We start from the raw sequence: 22,158 nt of genomic DNA, 5'->3' as shown, positions 1-22,158 counted from the left end.
TGTGATATTTAAAAGTATCAAAATATAAATTAAATTGAAAAACATGTATGGACAAAAACGAATCAACATTTTATTGAATCAACATATTAATGCCTTCAAAAAATTAATAGATTAAAAAGAAGAACATTCTTACATTAAAAAAACTTAATATAATTATGATTGAAATATATATTTGATCTTTTTTTATAAATTAAAATATAAATAAGAAGTAAAATGACTATTTAAAAATGTACCAAAGAGTATTTATAAACTGAAATCAAAAAGGATTATCTTAAATTAAATAAATCTACAAATATCTAAGTCAAATTTAAATATGTTCAATAAAATGGCAAGTAATGCCTAAGAAAACTGTAATCATCAGTAAAAAAAAATGCAAATACTTCATGGAATTTTAAATAGAACTATCTTTATAGTATTATAAAATGTAAATATTTAACCAATGAAATTGCTTAAACTGACCAAAGTTTTTTTTAACTTTATTTTTCATTTTACATGTTACAAAGACAAAAACAAGTTGGCATTGACACAGGATATGGAGGCATACTGTTGACAACAAAGTTAACAATAAAAAAAATTACATTATTTGAAAAGATTTGAAAAATGTAAAAAATATATAATATAATTTTAAACTAAAATAAAAACATAATTGATTTTTAAAAATGCACTTTTAAAACTCCCCACAAGCTCCCTAGTAAACCTTACATCGCATACTTAAACCATTTTAAGATGTGACGGAAAATATTCCCAAAAATATGTACCCATTTAAATATTGCATTAAATATATAAAAAAATACATCACACAAACTACATACGTTTTTAAAACATTACAAACAAAAAAGTATTATCCATTCCCTATAAGCCGCACATCTTGCTCCTAAAAATTATTAACTATTTAAAAAAATATCCACTAAAACAAGGCAAAAAACGATATTAAACACAACAATGTTTTAAACGATGAGAATATATTACCAATGATATTAAAAACTCTTGTAATTCTGACCTGCATACATAAAGTCAACAGTATTATTGCGACAATAGTCTTGTTGCAATGTTTTAATTCAATATTTTGATGGTGAACCACAGGAGAAAAAGTATTCTGAGAGTACTAAAGTTATCTGTACTGGAGTGTAGGAAAGCAGTCATGTTTGGAAATTGGAATGTGGCTGAAAGGAATGAATTACAAATGCTTATTGTGAAAGGAATATCATACAACAAAAAACACAATACATGGAAAAGGATGGAGAAACCTGTGATCTTATAAAGTCTATCGGCTGAAATATTTTACATTTATATTGGCCATGTTTCTTGGAAGTCTTAGAAAAATTAAATTGGATGAAAAGATCCAAGAATTGTCTAAAGGATCTCCTATAGCACTCTTTTTTAAAAGACAGAAGATGTCCAGTGGAATTTATATGATATAGATGTATTTGACTGCTCACTCACAGCAAAATCTATGCAAAGAAGTGGAACACATGACTTCAATGAGTTCTAGTCGATATGTATGACTTCAGAGTAATTGAGGAGGTAAGTTGTGTAATGCTGGGTGTATTCTCAAAACACACTGTCAACTGTGAGGGTATCCTGGTGCTGTCTTGCATTCTTTAGGCAATTGAGGGCCCCAAATGTGAGAGTCTTAATCCTCCTATTGACACTAACATGGCATTATCTCTCAGATAGAGTGGAACTCCTATGGGAGGCTATTTCTCAATCAATCTGGGTTTTTTCCAGCTACTACTCATAAGACTCATAAGAACCTCTAGGTTCAGTACACTACAGCGCCATGAAACCGCCAGGTGAACGTGCGCTCTATAAATGCTTTAAACTCAAACTCAAACTCAAGATAAAAATGCATAAAATAGAGGCTACACCGAAGTATATAAAGCATTAATAAGAGCACAAATTGCTTTTATGGCACCTGATAGCCATTCACAGAAAAGGTAGTGGGATACAGCCACCACCATTTTCGTTTCTATAAGAGCCTTCAAATACTCCAAGGCTGGTGTCAAATTTCGAACACCTATGGAAAGGGAAGACCACTCGGTGCCCCCGAAAGTATGGATGGGTGCCCCGATCCCCGGGAAACTATTGTGGGCGGGGGGCGTGTCCCGGCTCGTATGCCCGAAGCGGCGTAGCCAGAGCACGCCCCTCCCGCCAAGAAGAGGTTGGCCCAGACACCCGCCCGGAAGTCCGTGCACGGATGGGCGTACCTGAGGCGGGCCCCTGCCCTCCCGCAGATGGATAAATAGAGCGGGAATTCAACGAAGCTTCCTCTTGTTCCAGTGCTCAGAAGGCACCACCATCGTCGCTCGTGAGCCCTTAGGGAACAAGCTGCAATTTTGAGAACTTGTAATCTTTGTTTTTCTCTTTCAGTATCAGGCGTGTGGAAAGATCGAGTCACCCTTGCGAGTCAAGTCGGACGGAGTGATCAAAGTCATGCCTGGCAGGAAAGCGGGAAAGAGCTCCGAGATGGAGAGGATGCTACGCACCTTGGTGAACCAAGTGGCGGTGATGGACCGAAAGTTGGGTAAAGTGGATCAGCTTGGTCGTGGCTTAGCGGCCATCAGGAAACAGGTGGCGGCCCAGAATGCCCCCTCGGGCGACCTAAAAGAGTCATAGGACCGGCCTTGCCGAACGTTGCCCCGGGGGATAAGGGTAAGAAGAAGAAGGGGAGGGCAGGTTCCGGTGAGGTCCCAGTCCCAGGGGTAACTCCATCGAGCCCAGGCGCGGACATCCCCGTCGCGCCGGTAGATAGCCCGGTACCAGGACCGGATGGGGGTTTGCCAATTCCCGTGGTGATCACACCAATTGGGGATGACCAAATGCCCCCTCAACTAGCACTTCAGTTAGCGACAGTATTACCATGGCTAAAGAAGGGAGCAGGGGGATCAGTGGCTGCGGGAGACCCGGCTGAAGAAGCCAGATTCATTCTTGAGCAGTTGCGGCAGACAAGGGATGCCGGGACGGCGAATGTACCTTCTATTCCCCCGCAGGTGGTGATGGGGGTCATGGCTGACGGTCAAGCGAAGACAACGGACACGGCTGGGAAGACGGCTGAAGCCGGTAAGAGAGCTTTGCCATTGGTGGGGGAGGGTCCAGTACCTTCAAGGCGGGAAAGTTTATCGCAACACATTCCCATGGCTACAAAAGAGATGGTGTGGGGAGATAAGTATATTAACATGTTTTCACTTTTGACTGACCATCGGGAGTTAGAAAATGCAAAGACCCAGAAAGATCTATGGCACCCCAGCGTATGGCGGGCCAAGATGACGGAATTCAGGGTCGATGAGACCATGGTGAACTGGGTCAGGGCCTTTTCTATTTTCACGGCAATTATTGGGGAGCGTAAACCGGAAGTGTTGACTGACTTAGCATGTTATCAGAACAGGATCATGAATTTCCATGCAATGTACGGGGGAAATGAATGGAAGGGTTACGATGTTACCTTTAGAAAAGCGAAGGAGTTTACCGAGGCCTTGACATGGGATTGTTTGGATACAGTGTCATGGCATGCTCAGCTCTTGCCGGGACCGGCAGGTACTTCGGTACCAAGCACGAGTGGCTCTGGGGCATTCCATCAGAAGCCGTCGCAGCCCTTTCGGGCGAGCGCCGTGGGGGATCCCCATCCCAGGTCTGGCGGGAATGGAGGCAAGCGGGGGGTTTGTTGGGGATTCAACAAAGGAACCTGTACCAGGCCTCAAGGAACGTGTAGATTCCAGCATGCTTGTTCGGGCTGTGGGAATTCCTCACACCCGGAAACCAGTTGCTGATCCAAGACCAATGGTGCGGGAGGAAAGGGGGGATCCAAGCAGGATTGATGCGGTGCCTCGAAAGCAAACATCTTCGCCCGTTGATATCTTGGCTTTGACCCCTTGGCTGAATCGATACCCAGATCATGCGTCCGCCGGGACTTTGAGGAATGTCTTTCTATATGGCTTCAAGATCCCGGCGGGCAATTTTCGGGGGAGCCCCTCCTGTAAGAACCAGCTGTCTATTCAGCACAACCCGGCGGTGGCCGCCAGAAAGATAGCGAAAGAAGTTAGCTTGGGGCGAGTGGCAGGTCCATTTATCTGCCCGCCAGTTGCGGAATTTGTGTGTTCTCCGTTAGGAGTGGTTCCGAAGAAAGACCCGGGGGAGTATAGACTCATCCACAATCTATCGGCCCCTAGGGGGGCCTCGGTAAATGAGGCTATTGACCCCGAGGTATGCTCAGTGAGATATGTATCGTTCGATGACGCAGTCGTGCTGTTGAATCGCCTGGGCCCCGGTGCATTGTTAGCGAAATCAGACATTGAATCTGCATTCAGGTTACTCCCGGTACATCCTCAGGACCAGCGCCTGCTGGGATTCACGTTTCAAGGAAAGTATTACATGGATAAATGTATGCCCATGGGTTGTTCAATTTCATGTGCTTATTTTGAAATGTTTAGCTCCTTTTTGGAATGGGCATTCACCGAGGCCACAGGGCATAGACAGGTGATGCACTATTTGGATGATTTCCTTTTCCTGGGCCCGGTGGGCACTCGGGACTGTGCACAAGCGCTGCAGGACTTCTGCACACTCATGCGGGGTTTTGGGGTCCCATTGGCGCCAGGTAAGACGGTGGGGCCATTTACCTCACTGGAGTTTCTGGGGATTGAACTAGACTCGGTGGAGGGGTGTTTCCGTCTGCCGGTTGAGAAGGTGGACAAATTCAGGGCTTCCTTGGTACGATGTCTCCAAAAAGAGAAGGTGACCCTACATCATTTGCAACAGACAGTGGGTCAGCTTAATTTTGCCTTCAGAGTGATGCCGATGGCTCGCCCTTTCTCACGTTCCATAGCACAGGCTATGGTGGGCCTTAAAGAAGGACACCACCGCACTAGACTGTCGGCAGAGGTTCGCCAGGACATGCGCATTTGGTTGGCATTCCTAGCGGATTTCAACGGTCGAGTGGTGTGGAACAAACCCCCAGCCTCGTCGGACGACTGGGATTGTGGACCGACTCGGTGGGGAGCGTGGGGTTTGGCGCAATCTTTGGAAACCGGTGGTCGGCACAAACATGGCCGGCGTGGTGGCACGCAAGCGGCCTGACAGGTAACATTGGATTATTGGAGCTATTCCCCATTTGGGTGGCTCTGATGGCATGGCCGGAAGACTTTAGGGACCGCTCAGTGGTGTTTTGGTCAGACAACATGACGGTGGTCGAGTGCATTAATCACCAGGCTGCATGCTGCAAGTCGATCTTAAGACTGTTGAAAGAAATTGTATTGCGATGCATGAGATTGAATGTACAATTCAGGGCAAGGCATGTGCCGGGTGTACTAAATAATGCAGCTGATGCACTCTCTCGTTCACACATGCAGGCTTTCAGGGGTTATCTACCCACAGCGGAACTAGTGGCGGCACCTTTCCCCGAAGCACTATGGCAGATCGGTGCCCCAAACTACAAGACCTCGTGGCAGGCAGTTTAGCGCCCAGGACGAGTAAAGCTTATGAAGGAGCGTTCCGTTCATACTGCGCCTTTTTAGGGCCGGTAGGGGGGCATAGCTGGGGGCGGGAAGAGTCCTTGCTCCGGTTTCTGGTGGCACTTCATAAGGAAGGCCGATCGGCGGCAACCGCCAACAGGTATAGGGCTGCCATATCATTCATGGCACAGCTCCACGGGATACGGGACCCGACGGGTTCCTTCTTAGTCAGGAAGGCACTCCACGGCTGGCAGCGCCTGGAGGGTCGCAGACAAGGATACAAGGCACCCGATTGGGTTAGACAGATTGTCCTTGCTACTAGCGAAACTGGATGAGACATGCTCCTCGCACAGTGAGGTAATTCTGTTCCGAGCGGCTTTCGCATTGGCATTCCATGGGGCCATGCGGGTAAGTGGACTCGTGGCGAGGAATAAGAAGGACGTGGGGGAGGTCTATGCAGGGATCACGTCCAAATAAGGGGCGATTCTCTGTTGATCTCGATAGCCAGGTCAAAGACAGACCAGGAGGCTTTGGGGAGTAGTGTGGTGCTGCAGCACGCCCGGGGGAACCCCAGTTGTCCAGTAAGGTATTTGGAGGACTACATGGCACAGAGGTTGACAACATGGGGGGGGACCCTGCTTAGACACGAGGATGGCACCCCGTTGACAAGATTTCAATTTCGGAGGGTGCTGGCAATTACAATTGCGGCGGCGGGCTTGAACCCGTGTGATTTTGGGACCCACTCATTCAGAATAGGGGCCGCTACTGAGGCTACGGCTCGGGGTCTGGGTACAGAGGAAGTGAAACAGTTAGGCGTTGGTCCTCGAACTGTTTCAAGAGGTATGTGCGACTGCACATGTTGTAAAAGACTGAGGAAATGCACTCACGCTTGTTGTCTTTTGTTTGGATTACAGTTTCGCAAGCCTGTAACGCGGGGTGAAAATTGGGATCGGCCCAACACCAGAGGACCAGTGAGAAAGGATCACCGACTGGAGATCAAGTGGTATGGGTCGTGGGCCACTCATACGTGAGGCGTGCCGGGGACATATTCAATGCAGGTGACGCGACTCACGCATCTGAGGAATATGGGTTCAGAGTGACCTTCCATGGGAAAGGAGGCCTCTGTTTTGACCGATTTCAGAGCTTTGTGGAGGAACTCTTAGGGCGGCACAGGTCACCGCCATCTGTAATCATAGTGCATCTGGGAGGCAATGACTTGGTAAGACTGGGAAGACGGGTGTTAGTAGAGCACATATTGTCAGCAGTCAGTTGGTTGGCCAAGAGGCTCCCGGGGTGTACGATTTCCTGGTCCCACGTGATTCCCAGAAGAATTTGGCGGGGGGGGGTTTGTCTGTGTCGGCGTTGAACCACTCGGTAAAGAGGGTCAACAACAAGATTGAGAAACTGTTTCGCTCTACTCATTTACAAAGCATTCCCCATGGGTGTATTCGGGGTGATCACTATTATTTGAATGATGGGGTGCACCTGTCCAGGGCTGGGAATAACTTACTCATAGGAGACTTCGTAGCATGGCTAGTGGCACTGAGGAGACATGACCTTTAGGAGGTGTGGGGGGGCCGGATAGTCGGTCAACTATCCGGCCTGTGGAGGTAAGGTCATGATCGTGAGCAGTGATTTCAAGGTCCCTAGGGGGGCCCCACCCAGTATGGATGGGAGCGCCCGGGGGGAGGCGGCCATTGGCCCCTCCCACGGGGGGCGGCACCCACTACAGATGGGTCACCCAGGGGGGAGATGGCCATAGGCCCCTCCCAGGGGGAGACGGCTATATGCCCCTCCTACGAATTTCCCGGGTGCCGGATATCCGCTCCGGCGGAAGAGAGTGTGGGGAAGGGGGGGAGTCCACGCTGTCCTTCTTACGGATACCTCGCACGAGGACTCGGACGACCTTAAGATGGCGTCGAGTGAAAGGGGGCCCCCACAACAAGGGAAGTTACAGTTGGCTGCGAGGGTAAAGTCCTCTGCGCATGCGCCACTCACACCGTGAGGGCGGGAATTTGGTAGTAGGGATCTGACACCGGTTAAGACCTTGTCCTTGGCCCTTAATGCTAGGTTGTACAATTTTATCTTAGAATGTTATGCATTTGCAGGATGCTAGACTAGGCTAGGAAACCTTTGTATTAGAGATTTGTTAAGGTTAGCCAAAAACTTGTCTTCATCAAAATATAATGGAAGTTAAAATTGTACCTGATTCATGAAACGTTTTAATTTAAAGTTTTAAATTTTGTTTCATATTTTAATAAATACAGCCGCGGGGGTAAGGCCCCCCCGCCTTCCAAAAGTTCAAACCTGTGTCTGTCTGCTCCAATGGGGAATTGGTGTTGGGAGGGGTGGCGGGCATCCCGGCCCATATAGTACTTAGAAGAAGCAACAGCTATTTTCTTCTGGAAGCAGTATATAATGGACAATAGAGACCAAGAAAATGTCTCTCGTCTTTAACAAAGTTAACACAGCTTGGTCCAAGATCTCCTAATTTCAGTTGAACAAAATGTTGTGATCAGGAAGTCCAGCTCCACCATGTGTGAGAGCATGTGCCTTGACCTTTCATGTTTTCAACAGGACTTGTCAGATCAGCTGTATCACATTGTTTAGCCAGTATGTAGTGGCATGGTCACAAGCTGTCTGGCAAATGCAAGAATCAATAAAACCACTATAGAGTAAAAAACTTTAAACAAATTTGGAGGTGCAGCTTTAGCACATTGATTTAGAAGTTTTGCTTGTAAGTGGGTAATGATCATCTTACTACAGGTATTGTTTAATTTATGAGTTTGTAGTTGCCACCTCCCTTTTGCTAGTCACGACCTTTCACTATATTATCGCAATTCCCGAACACGGTATGATTATATTACTCTAAATAAATGGAGCAGAAAACATTTGCAGTAATTTCATGATCTCACAGTTGGCAGCATTGTAAATGAGAGCTAGGGGGTGGTGTCCAGTAAAGGCAGAGATGTGCAAACGATTTTAGCCATGTTGTAACTCATTCACAAAAAGGAGTTATTGCATTTGTGGAATTGCACTGCATTGTCACATTGATATTTGCAAAATAATGTGTATTTTTACACAATTACATGATATGACCACTTATTGTTAACCTCATAGCTGCGTCGAGCGTTCAGCACCCAGTGCTGAACGTTCGAATAACGAGCGCTGGCCCGTCGGCCAACGGTCGTGCGCAGCACTGGCAAGGTAGTGCTCGCGACGACCGCTGGCCGACGGCAGCGCTTAAGGGGATAAGTTGGCCATGTAATATGATAATAGATAAAACTTAGCCCCACCTGGCGCTAAATAAAAATGTTGAAGTCGGGCATTCATAATGAATTACTAGAATTCTATAATAGATAGGATTTGAATGGATACTATTAATGAAGAGAAATCATTACTCGTTACATTCATCATAGAAAACTTGGAGCAGTATTACACGAAGTGCCCTACACCACAATGGGTATTTGGGTATTACTGAAAGGGATGTAGCTGCTTGCTCTGACTCTTCTTCAATATGTATTGTGTGGGTGTACAGTTTATACCTGCACCATGTAAAGGAATCGCCATGAGATTGCCGCCTCCACTGAGATCAAGGATCCTGCTGCGGCGGCGATCTGCAAATGACCTGAATATGCTGGCAGTGCCAATGCCGGTACAAAAGGGGGTGGTGATGGACAGAGCATCTGAACCAATCAAACACTCACACCCAGTCAAAAGATCTGGGTTTGATCCATCACCATTCTTTAGCCCACTCTGCCACTCCAGTTCAGATATGGCTATATGCAAATCAGTCTGACCCTGTGCCTCATGGGAACAGTCCAGCCCGAACTGCCAAGCCATGCCCTCCCTGGACCGGAAACAAGCTTCCGAGGACCGGTTTCTGGCATTACAGCCGTCTTCAGCCCGGCTTGCTTGAATCCAGTGGCAAAGTGAGCAAGGGACTCACGTGTGAGCATACCCTGCCACACTTATGGCGGCCAAAAGCGGTACTAAAGGGGGTGGTGATGGACGGAATGCCAGCACCACAAAGCATATTACTAACTGCATATCCGCTGCCCTTTTCATGGCGAGGACTCTGCTATGAAAAGGGAGGTGGACATGCAGGTAAGGGGGCCCAAACAGGGCCCCGGCCGAATCTAGGTCTGGGGCTCATGTGGGGGTACATGCTAGTGCCCCTCCTGGAATTGCTCCCTCGTTCCTGCATGGTATGGCATGCATGACATGTTGCATGCCACATTGTGTCAGGAACTCTCAGGGCGGTGGTCTGCTTGCTAGGCTCTCCTAAGAGCCTAACAGGACGCTGCTATGACACCACTGCCTGCCTACCCTAGATTCAAGTTGTAATCTGGCTGGCGGGACTACCGCTGGCGTGGTGGTCTTCCTGGTACCCCTGCTGTGGTGGTCCCAATGGAGACCACCAAACTCATAATAAGGCCCTTAGGCTCAAATTTACTCTCTTTTACGCAAGGCAAACCTGCACCAAAGTTGCTGAGCTTCCTTGCATCATAGGGAGAGAGAACAAATGTGCCACATCTACTAAGAGATGGTGCATTTTATTTCTCACCTAGTGTTGGCCCACTTTTGTCAGCCATGTGCCAACCCACACACCCTTGCGCAATAATGCAAGTGCATGTATGTTCTTTAAAGCAGAGGTTTTGTACGGGAAAGGTCCGATCCTGTATAAAAACTATGTTTTCAAACTTTTACCACTTTGTATGTGTGTTGTACAATAGAGCATACATGCAAAGTTGAAAAAATGAGAACAACTCTTTAGAGAGGCATAAGATTTTTTTCTCAAATTCATGTCATTGAAATTTAGATAATTATATGTTTATGCACTTAATAAAATACTTTGAACAGTAAAATCTAGTTATGTAATCCTCACATGATGTGCAAGCTTTTGTAGATCGACCTCCGACCCCTCACATAATGTATAGTGGTCCATTCTTCCCAGGTAACTTGATGCTATAAATGCCAATACATACAATCAACTTGGAAAATATCTTAACATTGGTCTGCAAATATGTTTTTTGAATGGTTTGTCTTGTCTTTATGTCCCCATAAGTAAATATAAAGATCACTGGCCTATTTTATTGTATGGTTTAAAAAAATATACATTTTAAGATTTGTTTGCTCTCCACAGTACTCACAACAATACTCAGGAGCAAAGAGGACCGCCAATCCCCCCCACATCTTTGCTGTGGCTGATATAGCCCACCAGTCAATGGTGACATACAGATCGGATCAGGTAATGATGTCTGTATTCTTAAAATGTGATAAAATGTGACATGCACATCGGGATAAAAATGTGTGAAGTAAAATCTGTGCTTACTCAATAGTGCATTGTCATTTCTGGAGAAAGCGGTGCTGGAAAAACCGAGAGTGCACATCTTCTGGTGCAACAACTAACGATCCTTGGAAAGGTATGTGACTTATTTTTAAATAGGTTGCTATAAATCTTTTTAAAATTTACCTGACACTAATTTATCATAGAGAGGGTACATTTTAAGTTTATTTGAGTTATAGGGTGACATTTCAATACTCCTTGCCATGTACTCATGTATTAAATAGGTTTTGTTTGGTAGGGGTAACAGGGGAAAGGTTGGAGATACCTTCATAGGTGGAGTCATTTGGAACGTGAGCATTGCTTTTATTGACTACTGTGAATGTTTATATTTCCAGTGGCCAATTTATCTGAATAAATTACGAGATGTCAGTTGTGGGAGTTGTAGTATTTATATTTGTTGGACAGATTTATTTTTGAATATATTAATACTGAATGATGTAAATCACTATGCAATCTTTTACATTTCTGCGCTATTGTAAACATAGTGTCTCAGAATAATGTACCATGATAACTAAATACTAGCTGAGATCTGTGCCATGATATGCAACAATAAGTATGCCATGACTATTAATGCCAATGAGAAATATGTCCTCGTAAATGTTTTACCTGGAAATATGCCTCAAATGTGGCGTTTCAAGAATAATCCTCAACAGAATTAAAGTGCCATTGTAAAAATCACTGTAATAAAGTATTTTCAGACACCTGATTACGCTACAGATATTGCAGCCATATTTGATCAGTGTCTGAGTTGCCACTATGTCCAAGCAGTGTGACTTCAAAACATAAACTGGTCACTTTTTCTTTAAGGAATTCCTGGGTCACCTTTGGTACCATGCTTCAAGCAGCAATCCTGGCTCAAGAGCGTGTGCATGTGCTACATTTTATTTCGTTAGTTGCATTTTCATAGAGTGCTGCTCAGCAAGTCAAAATAGGTGTCAGGATGCTGTACATAGATGAAATGTAGAGTTGCAGAACTTCCCGCACAGAGTAAAACATCCCACCACCTCCAAACGCTGAATCTGGGCCAACGTCCCCATGCTTTTCAGGAGGGGCCAAGGCACCTTCACTGTCTGTTGCTTGAGTGAATGCAAGAGGTTGGTGGTTGGTCTCACTGAAAGGTTTCTCCTTCAGGTTTAAACACTTTTTTGTCGGTATGGTATCTTCAGCAGGGCACACATGAAAGCCTTAGCTGGCTATGATCCCGAAAGGTTTGATAAGTTGACCTTAGTAGTCCTACTGTGACCACAAGTGTGTGGGTAAAAACACACGTTTGACTTAATTGCATTCCCGGGCTGTCTGAAGAGCACTGACAACCAAAGCATGTGGAATTGCTTTATCAGACACAGTTTAAAAAAAATGTAGAGTAACGCACACCAATCGAATTATCTGATTTTCATGTGCTTTCAGTAATTGTTCTGAGGGGATATATTTGTAGCAGATATGTTTCCAAAATTGCTCTGTCATTGGGCACTCGATAGTGTAAAAATGGCCTACTGACAAAGCCTCGACCTAACTCAGTTGTTCTCTCAGAAATGCTTTCCTTGCTATCAAAACGTATCAGGACGATCAGGTGCTAATTAAGGACAATTTTGAGGGACAGGACTTGAAGGACGGTCATATTTGAGAATTCAGAATAATACAGTGTCTTTTATTTTACTGCTAAACCACCATAAAATAAAACAAAGACTTTGTTTTAAAATAGCCAACAACAGAACTTCTATTCACAGATTCCTATGCTCCACGTGGCCTCATAGAATGTAAAAGCCAATTGGCAAGCTCTTGCTCTTTTTGTCTAGAGCAATCCACAGAAGGAGGAAAACAAGTCAAATTCTTGAAACATCTGGAACACTGAGACTGCATCATAAAGATAGCTAAAAAGATAACGTTAAATAGATAATAAAAACAAACCATTTTAGAACTGGGAATTATGATTTTCCTACAACTCTCATGTTCGATCACTCCATGGAAATTTGACCTATGTGCTGGTTTAAAGCCCACATTCTTTCATCCCAAAACATACAAAAGGAAGGAGGCTGGATACAAAAGTAAACAAATCTGGGCAAGTTTGATGGTAATGCATAACTGGCCTTTTTTTCTAAACCTATCTTATCCTTTTTCTGCCAGAAAACACCAAACTTCTTTCTGTCCCTTTCACAAAAGAGCTCTGGAAATGTGAACCCCCAGCAGGTCCTTGATCCAAAAAAGCCAATATGGTTGTCAAAGTTAAAGAATTGAAATCAACTGAAGCTTTTTCCAAAAGCTTGGACATTTAGTAACATGAGTGCAACAGTCCTAGTCAAAGAAGAAATAAGGACATTCGCCATGCACAACAAAAGCTCTGGCTGCCGCACCAGAAAAATAGGAAAGTAGTATGTGTTCTTTTAGCAATTTGTAAATTGGCTCTTTCATCGGACACTGTTATAGAAGAAATGCCCAATGCAGCTAACTCAGGCAAAATGTGACATGTTAGTACCAGCCACTTTATGACTGCATTGGTATACTAAAGGTAAAATCCCAAGTAAGGAGAACAACTATTGTTAAAACTGAAATGAAGAAGTCTTTAAATAACGGAATAGTCAGTCATGGGAAATCTCCAGTATCATTTATTTGGCTCTTATTGCAGCAGTGGAGTCTCTGAACAGTCTCACATTTTACAAATTGCTCAGCTTATAAACATTGGTAGTCACATAGAAATAGTAAACAACAATGATCTCAACAAAACTTTATCATAAAACACAAAAGTTCATTGAGAAAGGCAGCTGCAACAGGAAGATTTTAGATAGCTTGCCATTTATCAGTAACAATAGTTGATTGGTTTCTCTCCTTTCTCGCAATGTCTGGTTACACTTTAAACAAACCATTATTCACACACTTTAACAACAGAATGGGGAGTTTGTAGTAGTTATGCCTAATCTGATGAGAACATCTGTGCAGCTTCGGCATCCTTACTGGCTCCTAGGCTCTGGTGATAGCTTACAAAACCAAGTGAGAGATAAATGCTTCCCTTTAGTGATCTTTGGAAGGGAAGGAAAACATTCTGCAGTCAAAACCTTTCCTTAGCAGATAATTCAGCTAACCTTTCAGTGAACCCAGATTCACTCAGCTGAACTAGAAAAAATGTTTGTTCTGGGTATAAGTTTATATAAAGGATACAGAATTGAGAAAAAAAGCAATATTTAACAGGACCATTTCTCTCACACCTCCCTTTGAATGCCCATTTTACATGAGTATTCACTCTATCTCTATCTGCATCACCCACATATTTTCATGCTGATCAGGGTTTTTCTGGGACTCCATAGCTTTGCTTGCAGTAACATGAGGCTTAATGTTACATGCTGCGATACATGCAGGTAATATATTTATGAGAAAACAGACTGTTACCTATATTTCCAAGCACATAATTAGTCCTTTCAATAGCTAAGAAGGACTCCAAATCATCCCAGGAAGGTATTTTGGTTGGCACATGATGCCCAATATCATGCTGATTTGGTAATGCTTTATACACAATTGGTGCAATATCTAGAATGTAAAGGCAACACTCTCTTTTAATCATCCTACAGACTCCACCCTTCTGAGGTAATATCATGTCTAAAACCAACTGGTGTTGTCGAACCACAGTCCTTATAGCAAGCATTTCTACCATTAGGTTTCCCAGTGCTGCTAAGGTTTCATTTATAGTTGCCTTCAGTAATCTAACCAATTGTCTTATTTGTCTGGAATTAAGAGCTACTCCCAGCATTGGTATTATCCCTTTTCCTATGTCACTGACAATTTTTGCTGCTGTGTCTGTATGGAATTATGGTTTACCAATGTATGTTATCGAAAGTCTTTTTTTGGTTGATGTCATATGGTAAGGAATAGCCATCTGATGTATCAGGAACTTCACCAATATTTTGGCAACCAGATGTATGCTCTTGCCCCACATGTATAATACACTTGTTTTTCCAGGTACATGAAACAGCCTTAATAAAGAGATGTTGCCTATGTAAAAGTACTGCTCATCCAGTGTTTCCTAAGTTTTCTCTTATTTCATCAATTACCATATGTTCCCCATTAATCTCAGCCTTAATCCCAGAGGTACATGAACAGGAGGGGCTCTACATGTGTTGTTTATTAGTAAGGATTCTTCTCCCTTATTACAGGTAACTATACACCATAGTTACCTGTCTATTTTATTCTGATATTTTTTTTGTGGACGGTCTAATTTTTTTTTTTTACTCTGTCTCAAAAGTAAAGGTCTTAAATATAGACCAAAATGCATAACTTGATGCGTTAAATGGTAGAGCCATATGTAACAAATGGGAACCCGTTTTCACCACAACAGGCATATACATACATATCCAGTAGCCTAAAATATTAATTTCTTTATGGTATGCATTCATCATTTGTAATACACCATTGTCTCCATACTCACCATGACAATACTGGTGAAAGTCAATTGCCTGGCCAACAGTTATTACAAACTGAACTTCATGTTTCCCAGTAGTGGCCATTATTTCATATATCACAATTACAAGACTAAAGACCAAACAGAGCAAAGAAATCAAAAGCATAAGAAAAAGGGAAACTTATTAGTCTCTTTCTGAACTCCCTCATAAATCTCTCCATAATTATATATCCTTGTATTCAGTACTGCTTATTACGTTTTAACGACACGCTTGGGTTTTGGATTTTTATTTTAAATTCCCCAGATTCATAACAATCACAATGCCTCCAGAGATTACCAGCACATGTGATGCTCTTAGTCCAGTCCAGTCTTTCAAGACCTTTGTTTGGATTCAGAAGATTGCCTTATAGTCTTCGATGCAAGATATATCTGGAGCTGTCAGTATTCACTGCTTGTGGTAGACTTGATATGCCCTCTGTCTGTTCTTGACACATCTGTACAGGTGTTCTCTTCATGTGCTGACATGTATCCAGCTTTGTATGTCCCTGGCATTTCACAGCTGTATTGGTAACCAGCAGACCTGAGTGGGGTCCTTCCAGCTCTGCTGAAGACAATTGTTACTCTTAAAGCTCTCAGTGAACACCCAATCTTTGGCGTGGAGACCCTGCCATTCAGTTGTGGGCAATGCAGGCAGGGTGTCTTTCATTTTATAGTACAAAAGATTCAGTCTTTAAGTCAGGCCAATGCAATGTCACTCAGCATTGCATTACCAGTGTGTCTGAGAGCATTTCCTCGTGGAGGCCCCCGCCCCCATATCGCCATCAATCTGGCATTCGGAGTACTGCGAATACTTAGAAGTGCTGTGGCCAATGCATCTACCCAGGTCAGTCAATTGCCTGCACATATCTTAGCAATCTTTTCTTTAATAATACCATTCCTCTTCTCCACTGAGCCTGCTGCCTGCAGGTGGTACACGTAATGGAACTTTTGCTTTATTGCCAGGACCTTACATAACCACTCCACCACTTTATTAATGAAGTGTGGACCGTTATCTGATAAAATCCTGAGTGAAAATCCAAATCTTGGGATCAGTACTTTTTGCAAACACTTAGCCACTATCTGTGCACCGTTCTTCTTTGTAGTATAGGCTTCAATCCAGCCAGTGAATAATACAGGACACCACCAGTGCATACCATCATTTTAGTGTGTAGGCGGGAACTCCACAAAGTCCATTTATAAATGTTGAAAAGGCACCTCAGGAGTTGGAAAGTGGCCTGATGGTGTGGTTGTTCCCATATCTATGTTAAACAGTCCACGTGTAATACAGTTCCTACAGATGGCTTCTGGATTCTTAAAAAAATTATTAAAAAAATCTACACATGGCATCGAGTGCCAAAGGTGCGGACCATGAATGGTAAGGGCCAAATTACACACCAAAGCTTTCGACAAACTAGTCATTCAGGTAGGTCCTACCCAAATCCTGTCAACCTCTGAACCCTGCTTTTGTCATTCAATATTTTCTTCATCAATTGCATTCTGTTGTAACAAATGGCATCCATGTTTGTTTAGCATTCTGCTTATAATGTTTGCTCTGGTTGAGAACATGCATAGTACTTTTCTCAGCTAAGGCAGTAGGTTTAGCAATTTGACCAGCAAAATTGTCACCCCTTACTTTCTGATGGGCAGCCCATTTCATAATTGCTAAAGCCTTGGGCAAACCCAATGCATTGATGCCTACAATTAATGTACCAGGTTTTGTTTTAGCACCACTTGAAGTCAGGATTCCTCTTTCCTACCAAAATCATGCCGAACCCCAAAGGCATGTTAGCTGTCAGTAATAATAATAATAATAATCCACATTTGTAAAGCGCGAACAATCACCCGTAAGGGTCTCTAGGCGCTGGGGGCCGTCGGGAAGATTAAGCAAGCTATTGCTCAGAGTCACATGGTGCTGGGCTAATCTGCCGCCGGCGCCAGGGATCGAACAGTGATCCCCAGATTCCAGAGTCAGTCTCCCTGGCCGCTGCGCCACACCTCTTCCCTAGTATGACAATATAGATGTTCACTGTCAAATCTGCACTAAATTTACACGCACAAGCTAGGGCTATAATTACATATTTTTGAGCTGACAATTGTGGCATTCGTTTTGTCTCTACTACTGTTGTTATAGTTTCTCCTTTGGGTAGTTTAAAACATGGCCCATCTACCCATCAATCTGCATCTCTTTGAATAAAAGCTTTGTTTGATATATCATCTTTAGTTTGTTGTTCGGTCGCCCAAATACAATCATGCATGTCTGTCATTTGATACTCCAAAGGCATCAGTGTGGCTGGGTTCAAAGCTGTACAATGATGCAAAGTAATATTGTCAGCCGACAATAGCATCAGTTCATATTTAATCAATCTGGCATTAGTTAAATGCTGCATGTGTGCTTTATTCAGCGATGTATCAATAAAATGAGGAACATATACATTCAATGTATTTCGGAAAAAAAAACTCCCGGATTGTTCTTCCAAAACTTCAGCTGCTGCCCTCTGACATTTTGGAAGTGCTCTGGCTACAAGGTTTTATACTGCAGACAGATATGGACAAAGTCTTTTTAGACCCCCATGTTCCTCTGGGAGTACTGCAAGGGCACATTCTTCCCACACATGTGTAAATGGGTGGACTCTTTATTGTAATCTGGATTCTCCACTGCCAGTGACTCACAGGGAGCCTTTTTAATAGTCTGAAAACTTTCCTAATGTATCTGCATCAAGGGGGCAGGGTTAGTAACATCCTTGTGTGCCAGGTCTTTTAAGGCATTAGCAATAAGGGAACACGTTGGAATACACTGCCTGCAATACCCTGCCATTCCTAGAAACGAATGCATTTTCAAGGGTAATTTTAAAACAATTGCAAAGGTGCACCACTAAACACAGCAGAAAATTGACACATAACAAATTACCAAGTACGTGTCCATACTATTTTTTCTTCAAGTTTCCTCATTTATACAAGTTCTATCAAAAAATCATTTGTGATTGAAAAGAACAGCCGTCGTGAAGAAAAAATACTGTGGACACGTACTTGATCATTTGTTATGTGTCAATTTTCTGCTGTGTTTAGTGGTGCACCTTTGCCACTGTTTTAGAATTGATCAAATACTGTTTTGGATTGCAGCATGGCAGTGGGTGCATTAACAGTGTGCACACATATTTGGTGGGTGACTTCCACCATATCCATATTGTTTAGGGATAGCGGGTCAGGAGCTGTCCTATTGCCGGGTTCACTGTCAACAGCATTTTCAAGGGCGTTGCATTATTCCACGAATACATTCATGTGATATTCTCCTCTCCCCTTTAGAAATCAAGTATCCCAAATAGGACACCTGTTTTCTACAAAACTGTAGTATTTTGGGGATGCTTAGTGACCATGGAACTCTAAGACATTAAGCAAATTTATAAGGGCCCAAATGCACTGTTCTTCCGTGTCAGCTGCTGTAAGAAGATAGTCTACATTTATGATCAATGCCAAACCGGGTTCCAAGACATGTTGATCTAGGTCTGCCTTTAATATTTGTGAATATATTGAAGGCAATCCTACATAGCCTAGAGGAGTTTGTGTCCAAGAAACAGTGCATCCCCTAAAGGTAGAAGTACCTCAATATTGACTATCGGGGTGTAGGGAATGGAGAAGAATGCATTTGTCAAATCTGAGACTGCAAAATAAGTGCCTGAAGGGGGTAAGGTGGCAAGAATGGTATGGGATTTGGCACCACAGGAAATCTGGCCTAACCATCATCTTAATCTTGTGAAGATCTTGCACAAGACACCACTTGTCAGGATTTAAGGGGTCCTTACTTCGTTTATGTACTGAGAGAGCTTGAGAATTAAAACTCTCCCCCTTGTTTCTACCAGGACTCCCTCCTAAACTAGTCCTGATATTATTTCCTGCAATCCCATCTCTCCCCACTGGGAAATATGGTCCTGTGTAACTCGGGGCAACACAATATCTTTCTTCAAAACAATTTGAATAAGCATTCAATATTCTTCCCACATCAGATTTGTTTAAAACCCAGAGCATCAGCTGGTACATTGTTTCACACATTATCAGGTAAACAATGCAAAACATCAGATTCAGCTTCACTAAGATATACATACATTTGAGATAATAATTGATATTCACCACTGCATTCAAAGAAACACCTTTCGGTGTACATTTTATGATGGCATTTATCTTTTTGAATAAACCAAGACCCCCACAAATTAAAGGGTATTGTTGTCTGAAACCATAAAAAAAAGTTTGCCCATAATTGGAGCAATGGTAAACGTCACAAGTTGACTAATAGTACTTGTAAAGGCAACATTTGAAATCCCCACAGAGGTGTTGGTCATCCTCGGGAGGGATAAATGGGGACCAGTATTAGATGAATCTGCGGGGTAAGTGTCATTGGTGTCTATAGGGAACTTACCATTATGATCACGAACCTCTCCTTGATCATAGGACTTTTCAGATCAACTGGCAATGCAGGTGTCAATACTCCTATTTCGCCTCCAGGGCACCTCTAGGCTTTGTAGTAATCCTCGACATAAGTCTGGCATAGCCAAGACAGTGATGAAGCTAGATGCATTATCCTGAGCCATCAGGCTCCGATCCTGGGGCCACATGATGGCGTGCTCCAGGCAGGGAGCTGTGAGGCACCTGCCTGCACCTGAGGATTGATGAGCGTGGCCCGGCCTGAGACTGCTAGCATTAGTCAACAACACGGTGGCCTGCTTGGTCATGGGCCATACAGCAACCTGTCCGATCTGCGAAGCAGCTGATAGAAGTTTAGGGCTCAACGCTCTGCCCCCCTCCATGCAAGTATTGGTGGGTCCCTGCAGTGCCTGCAGTGCTTTGGAGGCCGCTGCCTGGCTCCCTTGGGTTTGCATCCTGCATGGTAAGCCAGATCTGATCCAAAGGGCCACCATAAGGACACTTCTGGTTGCTGCTCTGGTTGGGCTGGCGGCCCATCCTCCATCCAGAGGTGAGGCAACAGGGCAACTCGCCAGCGACAAGGGCTCTCTCCTTGGATAGGCCCTTGCCGCAGGTCCACCCATTCTGTGGGTCCCAAGAGGGCGGGGTTGCGGTTTACTGCAGATGGTCTGAGCCCACCGGAGGGGACTGCTGACATGCCTCAGATATTTCCTTTGCCCCTTCACTGCTGGGGCCCAGGGGGGGTGCTCTCTCACACCTTGAAAGCCCCAGTGGCCCTCATATTGGACAATTTTTCCTGTTGCCTGTTCTTCACGCAGCCGGAACCCACACTTTCTGTGGCCTTGTCCCAGTGGTGAGGCAGGGCCTCATATGACTGGCCCTACCTGGGTCCTTTGGGCTCTGCAGCCTGTTCATCCGTAGTGGACTTGCTCAATAAGGATCACCCCATTGTTGCCGGAGCTTCATCATGGGGAAATTGAGGGCTGGCAGGCCTGCATTGCCCATTGGAGCTCGCCCCCCCCCCCTTTGCAGGCTGCATATCTCCCTGCAGAGCCTTCCCTTTTGTCACTGGAGGTGGCTTTTTGGGGTTAGGCAGAATTCTGGGTGTGATTTCTGAGCTGAAGGGGACTCTTGAGATGAAAATTGAAGGAGTAGCTGCGGAGATGGGCCTTCTTCAACTGGATCATAGAAAATTGACGGACAGAGTGACTATGACGGAGGCAGCATTGAGGAGTCTAGACTCAGCAGGCAACAACATGCAGGTTCAGATCCAGGATCTGATGGAGGCTGTGCACCACTTGCAGGATCAGGAGGATGATACAGAAGGCTTTTCCCGGTGAAATACTATCTGTGCCGTTGGCCTGCCAGAATGGACGGAGGGCCCCAGTGCCGAACTCTTCATGGAGCAGTGGCTCATTCATCACATCTATGATGATGAGCCCACAGCCTTCTTCACAGTGGAAGAGGGCCCATCGGGTCCCAGGTTGCCCCCCAGTTGCAGTGGCTCTGCTTCAGCCTTGGTCCCGAGACTCTTAAACTACAGGGACAAGTACCATATTCTCCAAACCACCGAGACAGATGACCTGTGAATAGTGCAAGACCACAAGATAAACCTGTTCCCGGACTTTACTATCCTGATCCAGAGAAAGAGGAACTCTTTCCTCCACATTAAGGTGAAACGCCACCAGTTGTGCCTACACTACACTCTTCTTTTTCCTGCTAAACTCAGTGTTAAAAAGGACAGCGCTACCCATTACTATGCATCCCGGAGGTTGTCTGGCAGTGGCTGGAGCGTGACAGTGTTTTTTGTATGGAGTCAGATGAGTGAAAGACTGAGGAGCCCAGATGACGCAAGAGGTCTACTTATCACGGGGCAGGTCAAAAGCAGCAGGTGGAATCTGCAAGGGCACAGATGGTGGCTGAGATGGCGATTTACAGTGAAATGGGCGGGTTTAGGAGACGGTACTGAATGTGACCAAGATGAACTGACTGGACTTGATATGTAGGTGTGTGGTGTTGACACCCACACTATGCCAGGGAGAACAGTGTGTACTGGCATTTGGGTACTGAAATGCCCCGACGGGAGCACTGTAAGACCTATTTTAACGTTCTTTACTCCTCTTAGCAGACTTTCTAAGCCGGGGTAGACTGGTCTATATTTCTAAGGGTTTTTGCCTGTTTGCTTGTTGCATTGTTGTTTGCTATTAGGCATTAGGGGGATTGAGAGGGGTGGGAAAACAGACTATTCCTATGTTGTGGGGTTGGTATTGTTGTCTATGTCTAGGAAACGTGGGTAGGGGGGTGGATTTGCCAGGTTGTGCGTACTGTTTTGTGTGTGTGTGAGAGTATGCAACCTTTGATGGGTGCATGAGTGGGGATGGTGGCCGCTGGGGCTGGGGAGGGCACTGGTGATTGCCCTGCAACAAATTTCTAGATCATGGCTGATGGCGGGGAGCATATTCTCAAAATCCTCCCTAAGAATGTGAATTAGTTGGACAGCTAAATCAAGTGGGGGTGGTGAC

At 44.4% G+C, this 22,158-nt stretch overlaps 1 protein-coding gene across 1 annotated transcript in view; it reads left to right on the top strand.

The window, feature by feature from the left end:
- The window catches only part of MYO3A (myosin IIIA), a 1,386,887-nt gene that overhangs the window by 386,271 nt on the left and 978,458 nt on the right, over positions 1-22,158 (top strand). Inside the window, exons 12-13 of the mRNA XM_086939966.1 lie at positions 10,591-10,695; positions 10,787-10,870. Coding sequence (XP_086796092.1) covers positions 10,591-10,695; positions 10,787-10,870 — 189 coding nt within the window. The remainder of the gene's footprint in view (positions 1-10,590; positions 10,696-10,786; positions 10,871-22,158) is intronic.

This window comes from Lissotriton vulgaris, chromosome 10 (assembly GCF_964263255.1).
Source record: "Lissotriton vulgaris chromosome 10, aLisVul1.2, whole genome shotgun sequence".
Taxonomy (NCBI): Eukaryota; Metazoa; Chordata; class Amphibia; order Caudata; family Salamandridae; genus Lissotriton; species Lissotriton vulgaris.
The sequence above is the reverse complement of the archived record's forward strand: the minus strand, read 5'-3'. Positions and strand labels throughout refer to the sequence as shown.